The 24,275-nt window shown below is 44.8% G+C and overlaps 2 protein-coding genes across 3 annotated transcripts; both read left to right on the forward strand.

The window, feature by feature from the left end:
* The first annotated feature begins 28 nt into the window (after positions 1-28).
* On the forward strand, positions 29-4,370 carry EBP (EBP cholestenol delta-isomerase). 2 transcript variants are annotated; one of them, XM_019714318.2, is made up of 5 exons: positions 29-169; positions 1,081-1,399; positions 2,981-3,017; positions 3,146-3,276; positions 3,901-4,370. In XM_019714318.2, exons 2-5 carry the CDS (start codon positions 1,099-1,101, stop codon positions 4,122-4,124), a joined length of 693 nt encoding a protein of 230 aa, XP_019569877.1. In that variant the 5' UTR covers positions 29-169; positions 1,081-1,098; the 3' UTR covers positions 4,125-4,370. The 2 variants fall into 2 exon arrangements, with proteins under 2 accessions (XP_019569877.1, XP_019569880.1); XM_019714321.2 differs by having other exon boundaries at positions 30-169; positions 1,038-1,399.
* Positions 4,371-7,046: 2,676 nt separating this feature from the next.
* On the forward strand, positions 7,047-18,097 carry TBC1D25 (TBC1 domain family member 25). The gene is made up of 6 exons (XM_019714290.2): positions 7,047-7,333; positions 8,885-8,994; positions 9,946-10,100; positions 15,776-15,903; positions 16,042-16,230; positions 16,505-18,097. The coding sequence occupies exons 1-6, from the start codon at positions 7,214-7,216 to the stop codon at positions 17,864-17,866; spliced, it is 2,064 nt and encodes a 687-aa protein (XP_019569849.1). The 5' UTR covers positions 7,047-7,213; the 3' UTR covers positions 17,867-18,097.
* The last annotated feature ends 6,178 nt before the right edge of the window (positions 18,098-24,275 follow it).

The raw sequence follows: 24,275 nt of genomic DNA on the forward strand, positions 1-24,275 counted from the left end.
CTTATTGGTTGGGAGCGGCACCGGCCGCCTTCCCAGCCCCTCCATTGGCCAACTCCGTAAGACGACGAAACAGAGAGGATGGGTCTGAACTAGGGCAGTTTCGGAGCTTCAGGCCAGCCTCAAGAAAGTCAAGAGCCTGTGGGAGAAGCCGCCGCGACCGCGCCGTTGAGTGAGTGCCCTCCGACCGGCTTGCCACTCCATCCCCTAGCTCTTCGCTGCTAAACAGCCAGCCCTCTGCGCGCCTGCGCGAAACCCTTCTCCCTGCACCCCGCCACCCCTTCCACCTCCCCACCACGCGCCTGCGCCAGACCCCCGGCTACGGCGTGGTCGCCCAGACAACAAAAGATCCTCCTTCTCATTGGGCAGCTGGACTAGAGAGTTCTAGTTTTGATTGGTGGTCTCTGTATTTGACCCTCCTTTTGCCCTTTAAGCGCCGCGCGCGCGAGACCCTTGCATTCCACTTTCTTTTCCTCTTGCATTTAGGATGTGGGTTTGCGCTATTGCGGGAAGTGTCTGGCTTTCCACACACTGAACCTGAGAGTTGTAGTTCTCATTAGTTTTCTCTCTTCTGTCCTGAAGTTTCCAGGACTACAGGGAGGGAATAGCTCTCCGTTGAATGATGCAAGACATTGACCCCTGCAGTGGAACCCAACCTAGTCGTAGTGTCTCCCCCAGCGGACTGTGAGCCCTGAGGGCGGGGACGAGACCTGGTTCCCTTGTCTCCCTCACAAAAGGGTGACCAATGAGGGCAGGGACCATGCATCGTTCCTATGTCTTTCTCACCTGACCCTGACCCCTGAGGGCAAGGACCTGGTCTGGCTCCTGTGTCTACCACATTATATGGCTCTTAGAGTGCTGGAACAAGCAAGCTTTCAGTCTTTCTGTGGCCTTACAGTTATGTTTTTAAAACTATATAATTAAATTGTTTTTAATCCAGTTTTACAAGTCTGTTAACTGATGTCCGTTTGCATTTCTTCTGATAACTAACCATTTGGATTTGATTTTATGATGCCATTCTGTATTTTCTATTTGTTCAGGTTTTTCTCTTCTTTTTCCTCCTTTGTACCTGTCCACACACAGCCATCTGCCTACAAATACATGGCCACCGACGCCCGCCCCTTGCACCCATACTGGCCTCGGCACCTGAGACTGGACAACTTTGTGCCTAATGACTGCCCTACCTGGCATATCCTGGCTGGCCTCTTCTCTGTCTCTGGGGTCTTAGTTGTGACCACATGGCTGTTGTCAGGACGTGCTGCGGTCATCCCACTGGGGACCTGGCGTCGACTGTCCCTGTGCTGGTTTGCAGTGTGTGGATTCATTCACCTGGTGATTGAGGGTTGGTTCAGCCTGTACCACGAGGACCTTCTTGGAGACCAAGCTTTCTTATCCCAACTCTGTGAGTCCTGAGTTCTTTCATGTGCTGTGGGAGGGAATTTTCCAGGCGGGGATTGGCTTAGATGTTTACCCACCCACCAACTCTTCTTCTATTAATTTATTTTAAAATTTTATTTAACTTTTTTCTTGCATATATATTCACATGGGTCAAAAAACAAACCATTTAAAGAGGGATGCAGTGAAAATCTACCTTTTGTCCATCAAGTGTCCCCAGTTATTAAACCACTGTTAATAATTGCTTGTTTCCTTCCAGGGTTTATTTACACTTAAACACATAAACTTCAGTTTACTCAATTGTAAAAGAAGGATAATAGTAATACCCAAATATATATAAGGCACTTAGAACAGTGTTTGGCAGACAGTAGATGCCATATAATTATTTATTATTATTATTATTATTATTATTATTATTATTTGGCAGACAGTAGATGCCATATAACTTTATCATCATCATCATTGTCTTTGTTTTTCCCTTTTGTGTAAATAAATGGTAACATGTTATAAACACTCCTTAACTTTGCTTTTTTTTTAACAAGGTCACTCATCAGTTTATAAAGAGCTTTCAAAGCATAGATGTTACAGAATTATTTGACTTGTCCAGTATTGATGGGCATTTCCCCCAGTCTTTTGCTGTTATAAGCAATACTCCTTTTTGGCCTCATGAATAAAGCTGCTATGAACATTGTTAAACAAGTCTTTGTGTGGAGATCTGCTTTCATTTCTCTTGGTAAATATAGAGGAGCAGAATGACGGTCGTATGGTAGATGTGTGTTTAACTTTATCAAAAACTGCCAAATTGTTTTCAAAAATGGCTGCACCATTTTTTATATTCCCACCATCAGTATATGAGAGGCCTAGTTTTTCCACATTCTCACTGAAACTTGCTATGGTCAGGTGTTTCTTAAATTTTAGTCCTTCTAGTGGATGTGAGTGATATCTCATTATGGGGTTTTAATTTGCTTTTCCTTAATGATTAATGTAAGTTTGAGCATCTTTCATGTGTATATTGATCATTTGGAAATTTTCTTTAATAAAGAATCAATTCCAATCCCCTACCTATCTTCACGTTGTGTGATCTGCTTTTTTCTTATTGATTCTCTGCTCACTCTTTCATTCACTCTTCTGTTCACATTCTCTCTCCCTCTCTCATTAGCTACTTCACTCACTCCATCATCTACTCCTGTCTCCATTTATTCTACAAATATTTCTCGAGTACCAGAGAAGCCCAGCAACACTTACTGTTCTATGTCAGGTGTGCACACATTATCTTGTGTACATATACCGTGTTTCCCCGAAAATAAGACTGGATCTTATATTAAGGTTTGCTCCAAAACACACATTAGGGCTTATGTTCAGGGTATGTCATCCTGAAAAATCATGCTAGGGCTTATTTTCCGGTTAGGTCTTATTTTCGGGAAAACACAGTATTAACTCTAGAATCCAAACAGCTACCCCATTTCAGATGTGGAAACAGGCATGGAGGGGTTATAAAGCCTGCCTTATTACATGCGCCCTCAGCTCTCACAAGACTGAGTTCCTTTTCCTGCCTTTACTTTTCATGTGTGTCTCTTGTCTTCTTCAGGGAAAGAGTATGCCAAGGGAGACAGCCGATACATCCTGTAAGTGTTTGCCACTGTCACGGGAGACCTGCATTGGTTTGGGGTGGTGGTGAGTTAGGGAGCACTAGTGGGGTGCCCTGTGGGTAGAGCACAGTGATGCCAGTGTCTCCCTATCCTTTCTCCCGCAGGAATGACAACTTCACGATATGCATGGAGACCATCACTGCTTGCCTGTGGGGACCACTCAGCATTTGGGTGGTGGTCGCCTTTCTCTACCAGCAGCCCCTCCGCTTTGTCCTACAGCTCGTGGTCTCTGTGGGTGAGAAAAAGGCCCACACTGGGTGCTGAAGCGGATGATGTGGGATCCACAGACACGGGCATCTGTGTGGGTGGGATCTCTCAATTGTGCCCATCCAGGGCTGAGTCAGACTGAATGATAAACTCCCTGAGGTTCTGGAACAGCCATACCCCTCTCGGCCTGTGTTCTCAAACAGGGAGTGTTCATTTCTCCTCCTCCATCACAAAGTCTCTAGTGCAGGTTACATGATGTTGGGAAGCCCCTGGGTTCTCCATGCTCAGGATTTTGAGCCCCCTTCATCTGAGATTTAGTCCTTCTGTATTCTTACATTGTTAGCTTGCTTTAGTTCTAGAAATGTGAGTTCTTTTTAGTCCTGGAATCCTCAGCTATCTTAAATTAAAGGATTTTGATCTTCCTTAAATTCTGGAGATATGAATTCTCCTGGGTTTCGAAATTCTCAGCTTCTGATTTCTGGAATTCTCACTTTTCTGATTTCTCAATTTTTTAGCTGTATAATTTCACAATTCTTAGCTCTCTGAATTTGGGAATCCTCAGCACTGAGACCTTGAATGATAACTTGGAGAATGCCTTGGAATAGCTCCTTCTCCTCACAGGGTTTCCCCCTTCCCCTTCTGCCTCCCACAGGTCAGATCTACGGGGATGTGCTCTACTTCCTCACGGAGTACCGAGATGGATTCCAGCATGGGGAGCTGGGCCACCCACTCTACTTCTGGTTTTACTTTGTCTTCATGAACGCCCTATGGCTGGTGCTGCCCGGAATCCTTGTGCTCGATTCTGTGAAGCAGCTCACCCATGCTCAGAGCCTGCTGGACACCAAAGCTACAAAAGCCAAGAGCAAGAAGAGCTAATGAGTGATGGACTGGCTTGAACACTGGCTGATGACAAACTCTCCATCTACCAGAAGAGTCCAATCTTTGCTCCCACAGGTTGGAGAGACAAAGCGAATAGATCTGTCAAAGTCAAGCTGATGGGTGGGCACCGAAAGGGCTAGAAATGGGAAAGAAAGGAGCTGTTGGAACAAAGGGCCAAGAGAACCTTGGAGGTCCATGGGGGTGGCAATTTTTAAAATCAGGAAATAAAAGGTCTTGACCCTAGCACAGAAATCTTTAATTACTGACCCCAGAGATGCCCCATAACTGACCCCACAGACCCCTCCATCACTCATTCATTCCACAGACCACCATTCTCTCAGCCATAGACCCCATCCTCATCATATAGACCTTTAATCTATGACCTCACAAACCCCCATCACTAACCCCACAGATTCCAGTGATGGCTGATTAGATTCATGAGACACACCCATAATCTCTTGAGGAGTAGTCTTCCATCCACACCCTTGGTGTTCTCTCCAGAACATACTTTCTCATTTTTTGCAATATGGACAGGATGAGAATTTTCTAAATCTTCAAGTTCTTCAATTGACTCAGCCTCTTGTCTCCTGATCAAATACCTCATAGACACCTGATTACTCTCTCCAAAGACCCCCATCACTGACCCTACAGACTCACCCATCACTACCCTAAAGATCCTCATCACTCACCCGAGACCCCACAAAATTCACCCCACAGACCTCATCACTCTACATACCCCATCATTAACCCTTAAGACACCCATCACCCTACACATAGTTTTCATTTACTCTTTAGACCACTCATCACTCATCTCACCTCCATCACTTGCCCCAATGGACCTGCCATCACGTACCAAACAACCCCATAATTCACCCCATAAACCCCTCATCATGTATCAGACCCCCTATCATTTACCCCATAGGCCACTCGCCACACCCTACAGATACCCCATCACTCACCCTATAAACTCCCTATAACTGCAGAATTCATCACTTACCTCATATCCCTATTACACTCCACAGATCTCCAGTTAACCTGCACATCTTCCATCACTCACCCCCACATCCTGTCACCCCACAGATTCCCGTCAATCACCCCACAGATACCCCTCATTCTACAGATGAGACCTTCAGTCATAAAACAAATGGGTACTTGAGGAATTTTGAGGTGACAAAGAACAAATAATAAAACTGCAGGTGCCTGTAGGCTGGCTGCAGGTGACCTGTACAGAGCAGGACTTCAGTTCCAATCCTGGTTGTGCTTGAGCCTACAGTGTAGCGTTTGAGAAATGCCTCACTGTTAAGGCCAAAGCTGTGTCACTTCCTCACCTCATATCCATCACTTACCTCATCATCATTTAAGGCGTGCTGGCCTTACTCTTCCTCAAACACACCAGGCACAGCCCCACCTTCCATCCATTGCACTGTCTATTCTGTGTGCCACTTACTATCCCTTGGACCTTGAGCATGTTTCTCCCTGACCTTCAGTGCTCTCATCTGTAAAATGCTAGTAATAATATTACCTACCTCATAGGGTTTTTTATGCAGATTAAATGAATTAAGACCATCTTATATTAATTTTTGCTCTAAAAGACGCATTAGAGCTGATTGTCCAGCTAGGTCTTATTTTCGGGGAAACACGGTATATGTAGACTTTCTGGCATACAATTTGTATTTGTTGAATGGAGGAATAAATAAACAAATGAAAGAAATAGTTCTCCCCAGGACCATGGTAAGGACCACCTTTTCTATCTCCTTGCTTCCATTATCCTTTCATCCAAGGCTCTCTCCCCAACCAAGACAGGCATCTGGCCACATCACACCCCCATCTAAAACGTACTCCAGTGCCTTCAGGATAAACTCCAAGCTCCAGGCTAATGTTTTACTCATCCCACACTATGAAAATTTTAATGAGAAGCAGCTTCTCAAACTCGTTTGTTTCCAACAAAAAAATCCAGTAGTACCATAAGTGTTTTGACTCCAGCCCATGGGACAAGAGAAATTTGCCAGTAACCCTCTTCTAGCTTTCAAAAAAAGTCCCCATTATTTATACCTTCCAGAAAACAGATGTCAATTTAATATCAATACCAAGACAACAAATTATTTTAATAGATACCAAAATAGAATTTCAGACTTCTCTAAAAAGTTAATGTTAAGAGTAAGATCCATACAACACTGCAACAACAGCTGGAGTCCAGGAATCTTACAGGATTCCTTTGTTAGAAATTACATTCGTAAGGGCAGTCTGTATTTTCTCCAAACCACATGGATGTTATGCAGTGAAGTAAGGAGAATGCCTTTTGCCATACATACAGTTTCTCAACGGAGTCTAAGATGATGTTCATTCAGCCCATGTTTTGTTGACACACACCGTTTCATAACAGGACTGACCTCAACGTGTTGTGAGGATTAAATAAAACGAAGGCAAACTTTAAACCTCCGGAGAGCATAAAACTGGCTTTTTTGGGGGTAAATTATTTATTGAAGTATAACATCCGAACACACTAGAAGAATCAAAAATGTACAGCTCCATGAATTTTAACGTGTAAACTATTTTTAAAAGATTCTGAAAGAAGGATTATTTTTCCGTTTTGTGGATTCATTTGGAGGCCACAAGGATTTGAAATAGATGATGACGTAATCTGTAAGCAGAGGCGCGAGGCGACTTGGAGAGGGGTGTGGACACTTGAAGTCATCGCGCAGCAGCTTCCTTTCCCCCGCCCACTTCTCTCGCTGGAATAGGTCATCACTTTAACACTAACTAGGTGAATCCGGAAGTAAACTGTCCAAACAACCAAACCGCGGACGAGGGGAGGCGGGGCCTCAGTTGGCGCCTGCGCACTGGCTGAAGTGAGGCAATAATGCCCTGCTTGGGGGGCGGAGCTCCTGGTGACAGCACTCTATGCGCGTGCGCAAAGACGACTCCACTCTGCCAGGTGGGAGGGGCGGGGGGGAGGCCAGGGTCGTGCAGCGCCCTCTGCGCCTGCGTCCGGGCGCAAGGTGGGGCTGCGCGTTCCCGCATTCTGGAGTGCGCGTAAGGGGTAGGGGGCAACCGTCACCCGTCGCCCTGAGGCGGGTGGCGGCGGGATGGCGACTGCCTCTGGGTCCTCGGACTTGGCCGGCTCCGGAGCGCCCCCGCCTGGCGGGGAAGTCCAGGCAGCCGCAGCTGAGGAGGAGGAGCGAGAGGTGGTACGGGTCCGAGTCAAGGTGAGGTTGGCGGCTGTCATCCAGCCCGCCCGAGGCTCCCAGGGGAAAAGAAGGTGGGGGCTGTCCTAGGATGGAGGGCGGTACCTGAGATTTGGGGTGTTACGTGAGGGGCGAGGCTTGAAGGCCGAGTGATAGTGGCAAGGGCTTAGGGAGGCTGGACGTGGGAAAGCGGGGGCATGGCAGAAGGGCATGAAGAATGAAAATGGAAGGGTAGGGGCCTATGGAATGGATGGGTGGAGATTGTGGGTAGAGAGGAGGGGCCTTAATAGTTGAGAAGTGGGGCCCTAAGAAATGGGGGAGCCTGCTGCTATCTGAAAAGGAGGCGCTGAAGTCAGTTAACATGTGTTGAGAGTGCACTTTTGTGCAAGTCCCCACCCTGGGTGAGCTGACATGCTTGTCGGGGAGACAAACAGCTCAATAAATGAGAGGCTTTGGACACTGGTGAATGTCACGAGGAAATAACACAAAAGTTTTGAACTAGGGTGATACTTTAGCCAAGGTTGTACAGGAAAATCCCCAGAGAGGTATTGAAGGAACAGAGCCCCAAATTAAAAGGAGTCACCTATATGCCTCTCAGGGGGAAAGAGTGTTCTAGGCAGAGGGAACACCAAGGCCAAAGGCTGGGAGATGAGCTTGGCACGTGCCCTTAGGTTTCCATATTTCTGGAGCCAAGAGAGTGAGGGGAAGAGTGAATGAAGATGAATCAGAAAAGTGAGAGAGGGGCAGATTGTGAAGGGCCTTTGGTATGTACTCTGAGTAAGAAAGCTGTTGCACTAGTTCCGGCAAGTAGTGATGTGACTCGGACCAGGATGGTGGCACTGGTGGAGATAAGAGGATAGATTCTGGAGAGAAGTAAACGGGTCACTTCAGTGTACTAGAGAACGCTCTAAGGTAGAGGTTTGGGAGTTCAGAAAAGAGATGATGCCTGAGCTATGAGTGAGCCAGTGGAAGAAAGTAGAAAGGACGTTCCAGACGGGGATCAGCATAAGTGAAGGCCTGAAGGCAGGATGTGTTCAAAGTAACTTCCAGAAGTTTGGTAGTACCAGAGTGTAAAGTTCAAAAAAACTGACTGGAGAGACTGTCTGTGCTCACCTGCTGGGGACCCTGGCGTTGCCTTTGAAGAGAGTTAAGTAGGACAGTGTTGTATGTAGATCTGTGTGCTAGACTGGTTGCAGCATGGAGGATGGATTATTAATAGCGGCCAGACTGGACATGGTGATCCCGGCAACCATCATTGAGGGGACATAGAAGGAGGATTGGGTGCCTGGACTATTGCGTAGCCTCTTCCTCACTAGAGCACCGCTTTCTCCCTTACCCCCCATAGTCTGTTCTAAGCAGAGCAGCCAGAAGGATCCTATAAACATAAGTCAGACCACATCCATCCTCTGCTCAGAACCCTTCTCGTGCTCCCTGCTCACTCACAGCAAAAACCAAAGTCCTCACCATGGTCCAGAATGCCCGCCACTTCTCCGACCTCTTCTCCTACTGCTCCCTCTGCTTCAGCGTGGTGATGTGGCCCCTCATGGCCTACCCCATGACTTCTCTCCCCAGAAATGTGAGAGCTTCTTGCCACCTGAGTTCCGCTCTTTCGCTGTTGACCCCCAGATCACCTCCCTTGATGTGTTGCAGCACATCCTCATCCGAGCGTTTGACCTGAACGGGTGAGTAACGGGACGCTGGCAACCAAACAGTGATCCACTCACCGCAACAGCGATTGTTTGGCTTTTTCGTTGTTCTTGTTCAGTAGGGTATTTGTTTGTTTTACTATTATAAATAATCCCACTATGAACAGCCACATCGGCGTCTCTTGGAATATTTGGCAAAATCTAGGCGTAGAATGAATTCCTAGGAGTGCTTTTGCTGGGTTAAAGGGTACATGCTTTTTAAAATTTCAATGGATGATTCCAAAATGCTCTCCAGACAGGTTTTACCAATTTACAATCTCACCAGCACCATATAAAATATCTGTTTCCCCGCATACCCTCACGAGCACTGGTTACTCGAAAACATTGGAAAATTTGCCAACCTGATAAATGAAAAATGATGTCTCTTGGGGGCAGGTATGATGGTTATTTTGTTGTGGTGGTTATTTTTGAGGAATACATACACGTGGTAACAAACACAAAGAGTACAAAAGTGATGGGTAGTTAGGATGTTTCCATGGTGATAATAGTTATCACACAACATATTTCTTTCCATAGTTGCACAAGTGTATCTGAAGAATAAATTCTTAGTTGTTACTTGACTTTTTTGCATAAGCACCTTTTGTTGTAAAAAGTGACAGTCATACAGATTGCTTTTTTTTAATGCAGTAAGAAGGCTGCTTTCTTTCCACTTCTATCCCTCAACTACCCTGTTACCCTCCCTAGAGGGGACCGACATTTTACCAGTTTCCAATGTGCCCTCGAGATGCAAGCAGGTGTGTATCTGTTTCTATGTTTGTGTAACAAAGTAAAGATGAATGATCTGATCTCAGGTTGACCGCAATCCTTAGCACAGTACCCAACACGTATTAGGAAGTTGTTGTCAACACTGTCTATCTTCCCCTGCAACTGCCCCTGAGGCCTCCAGGGCACTGGGGCACTGAGAGCGTCTGTACCTTCTTTGTCCAGGAAGAAGAACTTTGGCATCAGCTACCTGGGCCAAGATCGGCTGGGCCAGGAAGCTTACCTCTCACTCCTGTCTGACTGGGACCTCAGCACAGCCTTTGTTACTGCCTCCAAACCTTACCTGCAGCTGCGTGTAGATATCCGGCCCACTGAGGACAGTGAGTACCCAGTGCCTTGGGAAGCACAGCTGTGGGTCCTACCCTGTCCCCATAGGATCATTCCACCCCTTGCAGTACACTTACTCACAGTGAGCTAGAGAGTTAGGTAGCCTAAATTCAATCCTGGCTTGCCCACTAGGCGTCAGTTATTCACCTGTAGAGATAATGGTATCTTAGTGCTATCGGGAGGATTAAACAGGAAAATTCATGGAAAATGCCTGAAACAGTGCATGGCTGCAGTGAATGCTCAAAAAGTACTAGCTGTAATAACAATAATTATCATGTTAAATTTGTTATTATAGTGTATAATCTAGTAGTATATAATTATATAATGTAATATAAAAATAGAGCTATCGTATTGTATGTTTCAATTATAATAATACGGGATATAACAATGCTGATTATAATAATGGTAGTTGTATTTATTAATTCACTTTTCCTGCACTCATACTCATTTGTTTGCACTTTGGCTCACTTGTTCATGTGTTCTCTTGATCTCTCAGCTACTTTTCTCTTCTCATATTTGTTACCCCACTCTTGCCTATGCTGGTCCCTCGGAGCACACAGATAAATTAAGGCATGGTCCCAAAAATTTGATTATGGACCATACATTATATGATATAGTAGTAGTATTATACTGTTATATTAAAATGTACATTATATATACTATATATATTACTATACATTATATTACATAATAGTATTGTATTAGTGTTAAATTTCCTGGATATGGTAATTGTAGAGAGAGAGAAACAAGAGTTAGAGAGAAAAATGGTGACAGATGGGCAGAGAAGCAAATAGAAAAAGACAGGTAGCAAGAGACACAGGAACCGCTGCCACTGAGTAGCCCTATGTGCTTAAGCCAGTCACTTAACTAATTCCCCAAGCCTTGCTTTCCTCACCTGTAAAACAGACACAGTAGCGCTATTTCAGTAAAGAAATCAAAACTGCTCAGCTAATAAACACATGGAGAAAACCCCAATTGCATAAGAACTGAGAGACATGCAAATAAAGCAGGGAGACAGACACCCATCAGTTTGGCAGAAAGATATTTAAAAGTTATCTTTTTAAAGAGAATCAACTTTCCAGTTATTAAGGAGCCCTTTCTTTTCTTCCTGTTGTCTTACTGAATTCCTGCATACAAGTGTTTAACATTGATCTTTGTTAAATGCTTAGTCAGTTCCTTGTTGTTTTAATCACATAGCTTTATGATATGTTTTAATGTTTTCCTCTTTAAAAATGTTATTGAATGTTCTTGTTCACTTACTGTTCTTTTCAGTTAATAGAATTAGCTTATCATTTCATTAAAATCCTGATGGGAAATTTGATTGGAGTTGCGTTTTTTAAAGAAACAAAATTTTAATTACCCAGTAAATACATTCTCCTTATTAAAAATGAAGGCATTTCAAAAAATGCTGAAGTCTCCTGGAACCACTATGTCTAATCTCAGTCTCCTACCCTTTTGCCCTGCAGGAACCACTTTGATCGGTATAGTATGTAACCTTACAGGTCCTCTATTCACGCGCGCGTGCGTGTACACACACACACACTCACACACACAAATACACACAAAGTTATCCATATATAGAGATACATAAGTATATTCATATTTGTATATATACACAAATGGTATATATTTAACATAAATGGATCATACTATACTTAATAAGTACCCAATAGATGGAGCTGTTGCTATAAATATTGTTAATGGCATTCTCGTAATTGTGTTCATGACTGTGAAAGCAACAGGCATGTTGTGACCACTTGGATGGCCCAGTCCCTCTTTCTGGAAAGAAGTCAGTTTCTGTCACCTCTACGATCAGATTACTAAGCCTAGACCTTTGACCAATTTGTACATTTGTGATATGAATCCTCTTTCTATCAGATGTATTGCAAATATTTTTTCCCAGCTTACCTTTTTTTTTATTAGTTTCAGGTGTACAAAACAATATAATAGTTAGACATTTACACCCCTCACAAAGGGATAACCCCCTTCCCCATCCCCAATCTACTACCCCTCTGACATCATATCTATAATAGGTGTTACAATTCCATTGACTCTATTCCCTATGTTGTACTTATCTTTTGTTTTATGGCTTTGTTTATGGTGTCTTTTTTGTCCTATTACAAATAAAAATTTGTATGCAGTCTTACACATATATCTGTCTTTTCCTTTATGATTTCTGAGTTTCTCCTCTTACTTTGGAACATTTTTCCATCTACAAGCTTATGCACGTATTCTACATTCTCTTCTAATATGCTTATTATTTTTTTGATATATAAATATCTACTCTGTCAACATTGTGATAAGTAGACCTAGCTTTTAAAAAAAAAAATTCCAGATAAGTAGTCAATTACACGAGCATCATTTTTTAAATAACTGCTTTCTCTACACTGATTAGAAATGCCACTTTTGTCATATACTGAGTTCCCAGGTGTACTTGGATTTATTTCTGGGCTTCCTATTGCATTCCATCAATTGGCTCTATTTGTCTATTGCTATGTTAACACCATATTTTCATCACAGTGGTTTTGCGGTAAATTTTAATAAGGCAAGCATTAGCATCTTCCCACTATTTATTTTTCTTGGCTCTTTTTTTCTTAACTATTCTTAAATGTGAATTCTTTCACATGAATCTTACAACAATTTTCCAGTTCCAGGAAAAACCCCATTAGATTTCTGATTGACATTGCGCAGCATTTATATGTTAATTTAGGATTTGGGGATTTTGATAAATTTTATGATGAGGAAATGTAGTATGTGTAGCATATATTATGTAATATCACAAGCAGGGCTTGGGACAGCACCCCATGATGGAACACTTGGGCGTTTCTTCAGGGAAATGTGTGCATATTCACACTTAGTGGGTTACATAAAGACTATATATAGTCTCATGTCAGTACAGATCAGGTTTTGGCACTAGATGAGTTTGTGCTTGTAGAAATCCTTTACCCGTTTTATTAATGGGTTTTTTCCTTTTAAACTCGATATAGAATGTCTCTTTATTCTTGTAATGTTTTTGGCCTTGAGCAGTGCTTTTCCTGACATTCACATCCCTGCTCTTGCTTTCGGTTTGTGTTTGCTAAGCATACCTTTAGGTTTCTTTAATGTTCATCCTTTCTTTGTTACCTAGTTTTAGGTATGCGTCATAAAAATCCCACTGCTGGATTTATGCTTTTTTACACAATTAACAGTGAAATCTTTAGACCACTTTTCCCCTCCAGTGTCTCCCAGACTCCCCGGCCCTTGAGGTGGAAGCTTTGGAACACTTCTAATTCTTATTCTTCCTTTGATCCCTAACTCTTAATTTCTGGGTTTTCCTGAGATGGTAATTTGTGTTTCTTTTTAAATTCCAGAGTATCATCTTTTCTTGATAGTAAGTCACTTATGTTTCAGGAATCCTAAAGTAAGCCTTAAGATTACAAACTCTCAATCACAGTATCTTTTTCATTTTATGTTTAACTTTATGTATTAGAAATCTGTGGCCCATCACCATTTACCCTTCCTTTGCTATCCCCACCTTCATTCAGTAGTCATTTGCTTAGAGAACTTACTTGTTCATCTCCAATAGGTGTATGGGTTGCATGTACTCTAATAACCAAAAACGTCTTCCTTTGGCCGCTGTAGATATGTACTGTCTTGGCTGGGTGTGAAGCCCTTGAATCTTAGGTCTTTCTTCTCAGTGCTCCATAGGTGCCACAAGCCACTGTCTTCTTGCTTCCAGAGTTGTGGAACAGAAGTCCATCACCGTTCTGACCTTCTTTTTGTTGTAAGCAGTCTGTCCCTTGTCTTTGGAAGCTGGCAAGAGTTTTGCTTCCTTCTTGGAATTTGGATATTTCACCAGAATCTAAATAGAGTGGGGGGAAGGCTGTTGTATCTACTGTTTGTTAAGTAATTCTATCTAAGACTTGGCGAGCCATTTCATCTCAGGGACATTCTCCTTCATGTCTGTGTGATTATACTGTCTCCACCTGATCCCTTTTCTCCCCCCACATTTCCTAGTATTTGCATATTAGGTCTCCTGGACTTGCCTTCCCGATCTCTGTACTTTTTCACTCAAATTATCAAGCTTTAGCTCTGTGCCTGGAAGGTATTCTTCTCTTTGGTCTTTTACACTATTACTTTGACCTTTTTCATTTTACTAGTTAAGTGTTTTAATACTCTGATTAATGTTTTAGAAAGACCAGTCTGGCAGCTGTTGGGTGAGAGTAGAGAGGGGCAAAGAGGAAGCAGGGACTGGTTAGGAGGCAGTTTCAGGTGAGAAACGTGGTGGCTCAGACAGGGTGACAAGGTGGAGATGAGAGAAGAGGTGGAATTGAAGTATATTCTGCACGCAGAAGCCATGGGGCTTAGCCACAGTTTCGCCCCGGGAGCTGAGAGAGTGGGAGGTGGCAAGGACATCTCTCAGGTTTCTGGCTGAAGCACCTGAGGAGGTCGTGTCTCCAGTGGCTCTCAGGCTCCTCTTTGGGGCCTCTGAAGTTTGCTGTGCACTGTGACACATCCAAGGAGAGGCAGTGACATCCACATGCAGCCTGGGGTTTGCTTCCCCCTCAGCTCTGTGGGGTAAAGGACAATGAACTCCATGGAAATTCCACTGAGGGACAGTACTTGCCTGCAGATGACAATGGCTTAAACAACTTGAAGTTGATTTGTTTCATATAATCGAGTTTGAAAGCCCCTGGACATTGCTGTTGTCAATTTAGCAGCTCTTTGGCGCTAGGGCTGACATCTCCTAAATCTCCAATTCACCTTCAGGTGGCCACTACTACTTTAGGCAGCACATCACATTTGAGGCAGGAAGAACGAGTGTGAGGGGCTGTGAAGAAGAGAGAGGAGGGACAGACTTCTGCTGATGTCCCAAGGGCCAGAACTAGAGAGAGTCAAGCACAGCATTGTTGCTTCTGTCTAACATACGTGACATACCTATTCCACACATACTTTCTCTAAAACCTATTTGGGCTCTGGAGTGAGGCAAAGGAGGTTCAGATCCCAGCCCTGCCATTTCCTAGCTGTAGAATCTTGGCCACTTACGAATTGTGCCAACCTTTTCATCGTCATCGGTAAAATGAGAACGGTCATGGTAATCTGTACTGATTGTGGGAGGAGAACTAGTGTGAATATAAGATTGAGAGCTTTGGGCCTGGGCTTCAGATTTTGGTTGTTTCACTCACTAGCTGTTGGGCCTTGGGCAACTATCTTATCCTGAATGTGCCTGTTTCCTCATAGAAAGAGTGACATTAATAATAGTGCCTCACTTATAGAATGGATGTGAATAGTAAATGAGCTAATATTTGCAAAGGGCTCAGGACACATCCTGGCACTTCACACTAGGGAAATGTTGTCTTAAGTTCTTATTACTTTTCTTAAAGTTAAGCCCTTGTCACAGTGCCTGGCACATAGTAAGTGCTCAATAAATACTATTTTATGTCGTTAAAATATTGCTATTAGAGCCTGCCCAGCCATTTTGTGAGACAGTTACCGTATAAAAGACAGTTATTCTAATAGAAAGGAATTGTTCATGGCTCTATGTTTTGCATGACTGGGATGACATGAGAAGAGAGAGTGGGAGTCGCTCATTGCCCTTTGGTGGCCTGGCTTTGACAGGAGAAGAACCTGGCCCTGAGGTCTGGGGTTCTCATCCCTGCGCTCATGTCACTTCACTCTGTTTGCCCAGGCCCGCTGCTGGAAGACTGGGACATAATCAGCCCCAAGGATGTCATTGGCTCTGACGTGCTGCTGGCTGAGAAACGGTCATCGCTGACAACAGCTGCCCTACCCTTCACACAGTCCATCCTCTCTCAGGTGGTTTCAGGGACCCTGCAGCCCAGCTGTGGTTGGAAGGCAGGGCCTGCCTGGTTCCCCCAATTCTTAGCATGCTGGTTGGCACCTGCCCTGAGCCTGCCCACTGACCGGTGGCCCCCCTCCTTCCTTCCTTCACAGGTGGGCCGCACCTTGTCTAAGGTCCAGCAGGTGCTGAGCTGGTCCTATGGGGAGGATGTCAAGCCCTTCAAGCCCCCCCTGAGCGATGCCGAGTTCCACACGTATCTGAACCACGAAGGCCAGCTCTCCCGGCCTGAGGAGTTGCGCCTGCGAATCTATCACGGTGGTGTCGAGCCCTCCCTGCGAAAGGTGAGCCTCCTCAGCCCTTCATTGGATCCATCGCTCCTGCTGTCGTGAATAGCTCATGAGACACGTGCCGCAGACCCCACTGGCATGGGGTGGCGTGGAGACATTCCAGGGCAGCGGGCTCTCCTTCATGAGGGGCTAGGAGTCAAAAGTGGGAAGGCAGACATTCGGAAGGAGGACAGAGGCCCCAGGCAGGTGGGTGGGTGGTGACGGATATGCCCTGGGGCAGGGCGGCTCACCTGTAGAGCCTCAGCCTCGTCCGCTTTGCCCCGGCCAGGTGGTGTGGCGGTACCTGCTGAATGTGTACCCTGACGGGCTGACAGGCTGTGAGCGGATGGACTACATGAAACGCAAGAGTCGTGAGTATGAGCAGCTCAAGAGCGAGTGGGCCCAGCGAGCGAGTCCCGAGGACCTGGAATTCATTCGCAGCACGGTCCTCAAGGACGTGCTGCGTACCGACCGGGCCCACCCCTACTACGCGGGGCCTGAGGACGGCCCACACCTGCGGGCACTGCACGACCTGCTCACCACCTATGCCGTGACCCACCCGCAGGTGTCCTACTGCCAGGGCATGAGTGACCTTGCCTCGCCCATTCTCGCCGTGATGGACCACGAAGGCCATGCCTTCGTCTGCTTTTGCGGCATCATGAAGCGCCTGGCTGCGAACTTCCATCCTGATGGCCGTGCCATGGCCACCAAGTTTGCCCACCTCAAGCTGCTGCTGCGACACGCTGACCCTGACTTCTACCAATACCTGCAAGAAGCCGGGGCGGATGATCTCTTCTTCTGTTACCGCTGGCTGCTGCTCGAGCTCAAGCGCGAGTTTGCCTTTGACGACGCCCTCCGCATGCTGGAGGTCACCTGGAGTTCACTGCCCCCCGATCCTCCTGAACATGAGGTAGAGCTCGTCGGACCCCCTAGCCAAGTGGCAGACACTGGCTTCGGTGGTCACAGAGGGCGGCCCATGCGCCAGAGGCACATGTTGAGGCCTGCAGGTGGGGGAAGCAGTGCTTTGGAAGATGCGGTTGACCACTTGGCTATGACCAGCCAGGGGCCTGGTGGCGGGGGACGTCTCCTGAGACAAGCCAGTCTGGATGAACTCCAGCAACTCAGGGATAACACTGGCCCCAGGAGGGACCCTCTGGTCCAGGTGCACCATCCAGCTGCCCTCATCAGCTCCAAATCCCTCTCCGAGCCCTTGCTCACCTCCTCAGACCCCCTGCTCTCCTCCTCTTCCCACCCAGATTCCCCGTCCTCCTCGTCCCCGCCCTCCTCCCAGGAGGCCTCTCCAGCTGGTGACGTGGCTGCAGGCTCCCTCTTGATACCAGAGGTGGGCTCCCGGAAAGACCCCGGGAAGTCCCTGCCGCCCCCACACCCACTGGGCCTGCCCCCGCCCCAGGAGTTTGGCCGCGGAAACCCGTTCATGCTCTTCCTCTGCCTTGCCATCCTGCTGGAGCACCGTGACCACATCATGCGCAACGGGCTGGATTACAACGAGCTGGCCATGCACTTTGACCGCCTCGTGCGAAAACATCACCTGGGCCGCGTCCTGCGCCGGGCCAAGGCTCTCTTTGCTGATTATCTGCAGTCAGAGGTGTGGGATTCAGAGGAGGGGGCCGAGGCCACAGCCCCCTCTTAATGAGGCGCTCTGCAGCCCACCCTCAGCCCCTCCAGATCTCCCTTCTTCACGAGGGCCTCCACGTGAGCCCCTACGTCCTTGCCTGCCAGCCCTCGCCCTGTCGGAGCGTGGGGCCCTCTCTCTGCGGGTCTGAGAGTACGGGACTCTGCTTTGGCACTGTCTCCTGGAGGCCATGGCCTCTTTTCTGTTTTTGTTGCTTTGTTTTTAACAACTGTACTTTGCACACATGAAGGTCACTGTGATCTGTTCATTTCTCTGCCCTCTTCCTGGTTTTTGTTGTAGATGGAGTCCCCCGGGGCTCTTTACCTGACAGCTGATCTCCTTCACTTGGTGTAGGGTGGCTCCTGCTTCCCCAGTGGCCGGAGAGTGGATGCTGAGAATTGGTTGTGGAAGGTGAGCACAGCTCCAGGACTGCTTGAGGAAGGCCTGAGGCTGTTGTGTGGTCTGCCTCTCAGGGTTTGGATTATTGCTGTGAATGTATGCCTCCAGGACAGGCCCCTGACCAAGGGATGAGAGAGTTCCTAACTCAACAAGGGCAAGATTCATTACAAAGATTGGAAGTATGGGCTACTGGGCCATCCACCTCTCGCCTTGCACCTGTCACCTGTTCTGGGCCCCAGACCCTTCCCTGTGAGGCCTCTGCACTAATGCGGGCCGTCCTGGGCAGGGGCCTGAGGCTCCTATTCTTGTCACTTGCTTTGGGGCCAGCTTGAGGGACTATGGCCTTGCCGTGCCGAGGGCTCTAAGCTGTAAACTGGGTTTCTAGCTCGTGGGTACCTGTCTTAACCATTTTACCAGTAGACACCTTTTATTTGCCTTCTCCATCCCACTACTGTGAACAAACAAACAGTGATAAAGCTCAGGCCTTCAAAGAAGTCCCCTATTTATTTGGAGGTTAATGATCAAAAGAAAGCCCTTTTCCCACTTAGGTTCTCAGAAGGCAGATTCTCTCACAGGCCAGGTGCTGCCCTCCACAAAGACGTGGCAGACAATGGGTGAAGTTAACGCAGGTCCCACAGGTCGTCGCCTCACCATGCGAGGCTCTGGCCAGAAGTTGCTACATGAGGCAATGCTGACAGATGTGAGGGGCACCAGGGCAGCCATCCTCTCATCTGTCTCCCCGGGGACTGCCATGTAAAGCTGGATATAACCCTTAAAAGGCTCCCAATCACCCCCAGTATTGGGGAAGCTGACCATTCCTCAGATGAAGGCTCAGTCACAGGAAGAGCAGGACAAGACCACTCTGTGTCGGGGGTACCTCAAGACTATGGGTCTAATAGTTATGCATAAGGGGCTCAGGCATGGCCCATACCAAGAGCCATCCAACATATGGACGTATATGGCCCTCTGAGGGCCTGAAATGTACCCACTTTGTCAGTTACCAACTGGGTACCCTCTGGGCACATTCTGTGATTAATGAGCTCATGTAGTTAAGGGGCCAGACAAGCCAATTCTGTGATTGGTGGCTTGGGGTGTCTGAGGGATAGAGGGGTCCTTCCTGTGAATAGGAGGCTGAGATACCCTGAAAGGCAGAAACCTGTATTAGTCCTCGCGGGTGCTTGGCTGGGGCTTCACGTTCCTGCCAAGGTGGCAAACAGCACAAGCCACCAATTCCCTTGCCTAAAAGGAACCCTGGAGAAACCACAGAGGGAAACATGAGTTCCAGAAACTGCAGCACAGCTAAGAAGACCTATGGGGAAATGGAATCTTTAACTGGCTAGTGTTTTGAGTGGAGGATGGCTGGTGGCAGCAAATACAGGACGGGTTAGAGATTTAAGTTACGGCTCTTACCTCTCCCCCATGTTGCCCCGGGAAGACTCTTGTCTGTCCCATCACTTGCAGAAATCATCCCAACCACTGGGACAGGTGTCTGGGTGGCTAGCGTCAGGTCACCAAGCACCCTGCTGAGGGGAGGAAATGTGTACTCAGAGGCAGCCACTCCTCCACCTCTCCCTCCAGACACCAGGGCTGGTGGTGACACCTGGGGAGATGGGTTCCTCTGAGGGTTTAAAGATGAAACCCCTGCCAGAGGAATTGTGAGGTGCTGTGATAGCAGATGGGAGTGAGAGCTCTGCTTTTGTGGTGCCTGGGACTGTCAACCCTCTGGCTCATCTCCCCACACCCCCCCAGACCCCTAGAAGTCCAGGGGATTCAGCAGTGAAGCGGCCTTCAGCTTCCCTCAGTACATTTTACCAGCCCTCACAGCTGCTCACGTCAGGGGAATATGAGCTCAGCGCCGAAATAACTAGACACCAGGACAGTACAGTTACCTCCAGAGAAAAATAAACTGCATGTATTAGTTATCTATTGCTGTATTACAAATTACCCCCAGACTTAGCAGCTTAAAACAAATCTTAATTGTCTCCATTTCTGAGGGTCAGGAATATGGGAGCAGCTTAGCCAGGTGGTTTTTGTCTTTTGGGGTTTTGTTTTTAAAGATTTTATTAAAAATATAGCTAATATGCAATATTACTGGGGGTGCCCCCCAAATGTACACATTTTAAGAGATGTTATCTATGTATTACTTTTCAAAGTTGAATTGAATTACAGTAGCAATACGTCCTATGATGTTCGCTCAAAAGATGGCGTTAATCAAATGAATGCTAGCGTCATTCATTGTAATTCAATTTTAATACAGTTTTATCCTGTCTTAAAATGTGTATACATTTTTTGGGCACCCTCTGTATTCGTTTCAGGGGTACACCATAGTTGTTCAACATTTATATACCTAACGAAGTGACCACCATAGCAAGTCCAGCTTAGCTGGGTGGCTTTGACTCAGGGTCTCTTCTGAGGTGTCAGTCAAATTGTCAGCCAGTACTGCAGTCGGCTGAAGGCCTCACTCGACTGAAGGGCCCGCTTCAAACATGGCCCGCTTGTGAGGCTTTTGGCAGGAGGCTTTAGTTTTTGTTTTTGTTTTTGTTTTAACCACCTGAGCCTCCCCATGGGGATCCTAACCACGTGGTCCCAGCAAGCAGGTGAGAGACTATCACCAAGACAAAACCACAGTGTCTATTATGACTTAACCTCAGAAATGACATTCCATCGTTGCTGTATTTTCTTGGTCACACAGACCAATTCTAGTACAACATGGGAGGGAACGACACAGGATGTAAATACCACGAGGCAGGGATCATTGGGGGCTATATTGGAGGCTGGCTACCACACTGGGTGACATAATATCTGAAGCAGAAGTATTGGAACAGATGAAGAATTTTAAATAAGTGTAATAAGAGATCATATTAGAAGACAAAACAGGAATAAGAGATATAGAAAAGACCCAAAGAAAATATGAGGTATGAACATGATGGTAGAAAAGAAAGAACAGAAAAATACTGTAAATGGAGAATATGAAATGAGATGTAAGAAGTTTTAATAATAATTATAAAAATAGAACACAGAGACCCTTATTGGATTTTTTTAAAAGGTCCAACAGTATACACACATATACAAAGATTTAGAAATGTTGAAAAATGAAAGGATGAAGAAAAGAAAAGATACAGCAGACTAATTAACAGCCCCCAAAAAGCTGGGATAGCCATCCTAATAGCTAACAAAATAAAATTTGAGATCACAAAAGACAAAGAAGGACATATACTCACTGACAGGGAGCTATGTCTATCATAAACACATATACTCCTAAGGAGCCCTGAACAATACATTTATAAGCTTGATATGTAATCATATACTTGTATATCACACATTCCTATATAACTCTGCACTTAACAAATGGAGATTTCTTTTATGCTTACACTTAACAGTTACAAAAGTAAGACCATACTAGGGCACAAAGAAAGCCTTGAAGAATTCAAAAGTATCAATATTAAGCATGTTCTCTGACCGTAATGCAATAAAATTGGCAGTTAATAAAAAGCTTTAGAAAGCCCCCATTTGGGGGAAGAAATTATTAAATAACCTTTGGATAAAAGAAGAAATCATTAAGGAACTTTAGAAATGTTTAGAACTAAGTAATAACTACATGTAAAATTTGTGGGACACAGCAAAATCAGTTAATAGAAGAAAATATATAGCTGTAAATACATTTATTAGGAAAGAAGAAAGGCTGAAAAATAAATGGTCTAAGCATTCAACTCAAGAAGTTAGAAAATGCAGAGGAACAAACCCATGAGCCATGGAGGGAACAATGTAAGAAAGGAAATAAGTGCAATAGAGAATTAAAGAAGTAATGATAAAGAGTAACAATGAAAAGCTTGTTCTTTGAAAATATTAATGATAGGCCTCTGCCAAGACTGCTTTAAAATAATGCAAGATACAGACCAAAAAGAGGGTAAATTGTACACACAAAAAGAGGCTAAATATTGTAAGCTAATAAATTTGAAAACCTAGATGAAATGCATAAGTTTCTGGAAAAATTAATGTGTGCTCAAATTGATGCAAAAGAAATAAAAACTTGATTATAAAAAGTTTTAATAAAAATTGAAATGATATTCAAAGACACCCCATCTCACTGTAGCAAAAAGCTTCAGGCCCAGACCCAAATGGTTTTGCAGATGTTGTTCTATCAAACTTTCAAGGAACTGTTAATTCACAAATATACAAATTTTTCCAGAAAATAGGAAAAGACCAAAAGCTGCCTGGTTCGTTTTGTGAGGCTAGTATAGTCTTGATTCTAAAACCAGATAAGAAAGATACAAGACAATAAAGTTATAGACCTATTTCACTTACAAATACAGATGCAAAAATTCTCATAAAATATTAGCTACCTGAATTCAACGTGTATTTTTTAAATCACAGGTAGGGTTTATCCTAGGAATGTGCAAACATGATCAAAATTAGAAAATTAGTGAGTCAATTACCACATTAATGAGGAAATACTATGATCTCAAAGCATAAAACAAATTTGATAAGGTTCAATACCTGTTTTTGATATTTTTAAAAAAGAACTCTTAGCAATAAGAGAAGAGAACGTCCTTAACTTGATAAAGGTTATGTGGCAAAAACACCTAGTAGTTTTAAATGCATTGTCCCTTTAAGATCAGAAACAAGGCAAGGATGTTCACTCTCAATATTACTATTTAACACACAACTGGCCAATGCTGCAAAGAAAGAAGAGAAATGAGGTGTAAGTTTGGGAAGGAACTCATAAAACCCATTTGCAAATGATATGATTGACTACCTTAAAGAACCAAGAGAATGACCAGAAAAACTGTTAGGACTAATAAGGGAGTTCAGGAATTTTCTAGATCACCTATAAAAATCAAAAGCATTTCTCTACACCAGCAATAACAAACAAGAAAATAAGGTATCTAGAAAATAATTTAACCAAAACAAGACCTCAACAGGAAAAAACAAAACTCTAATAACAAGTAGATGATCTGAATAAAAGGAAAGACATTTCGTGCTCTTTGCTGGGAAGATTTTGGTGATGTGTATGTATTGGTAACAAAATTACCCCCAAACTTGTTGGCTTAAAACAATAAACATTTACTATCTCACACAGTTTCAAGGGTCAGAATCCCAGAAGTGACTTAGCGGGGTGGTTCTGGTTCAGAGTCTCTCATGAGGTTTTAGTCAGGATGCGGATGGGGGCTGCAGTTATTTGAAGGCTTATCTCTACTTCCAAGAAGGCCCACTCACATAGCTATTGACAGGAGGCCTCATTTCCTTCATAGGGCTGCTGGTGACATACCAGCTATCATCCCACAGAGGAAGCAATCTGTGTGAAAGAGAGCAGATAACCTAGTCTTGGAAGTGACATGTTCATTCTGTGCATTACAAGTGAATCACTAAGTCTGGCCCACAATCAAGGGCAAGGGAGTTAAACTCCAACTCTTGAAGGGCATAGTACCAAAGAGTTTGTGAACATGCATTAAAACTTCCACAAGTAATATTATTAAGATGGTATTTGTGCCCACATCTATTAATGCAATCCCAACAAAATTTCCGTTTCTTTTTTAAGAATTGCAATAAACTTACATTTGAATGTAGAATAGTAAAGGATTATGGATAGCTAAAATAGCCTTCAAAGAGAAGTTATGATAGGAACTTGCCCCACTAGATATTAAGACATACTAAAGGCCTTACTTAGTAACTAAAGAAAAAACCCTGATATTGGCCTAAGTAGACCAATGGAACAGAAAAAAGGGCTCAGAGAAAGCCTTATATTTGTGGAAATTAATATGTGATAGAAATGATACCACATGCACAAAAGCAAAAGGATTGCTTAGTAGTGATGGGACATCTGGCTCAAGATATGGAGAAAAAACCGGATCCATATCTCACACCACAAACGAGGATGGACTTTAAATAGATTAAAGACCTAAATATGAGATCAAAACTGTAAAGTTAACAGAAGAATACATACACCTTTTTGATCTTGGGAAAGAGAGGGATTTCTTTAAAAGTACAGACTTTAAGTGGGAAACTGATTATATGAAAATTAAGGATC

Source organism: Rhinolophus sinicus, chromosome X, assembly GCF_036562045.2.
Source record: "Rhinolophus sinicus isolate RSC01 chromosome X, ASM3656204v1, whole genome shotgun sequence".
NCBI classification, from domain to species: domain Eukaryota; kingdom Metazoa; phylum Chordata; class Mammalia; order Chiroptera; family Rhinolophidae; genus Rhinolophus; species Rhinolophus sinicus.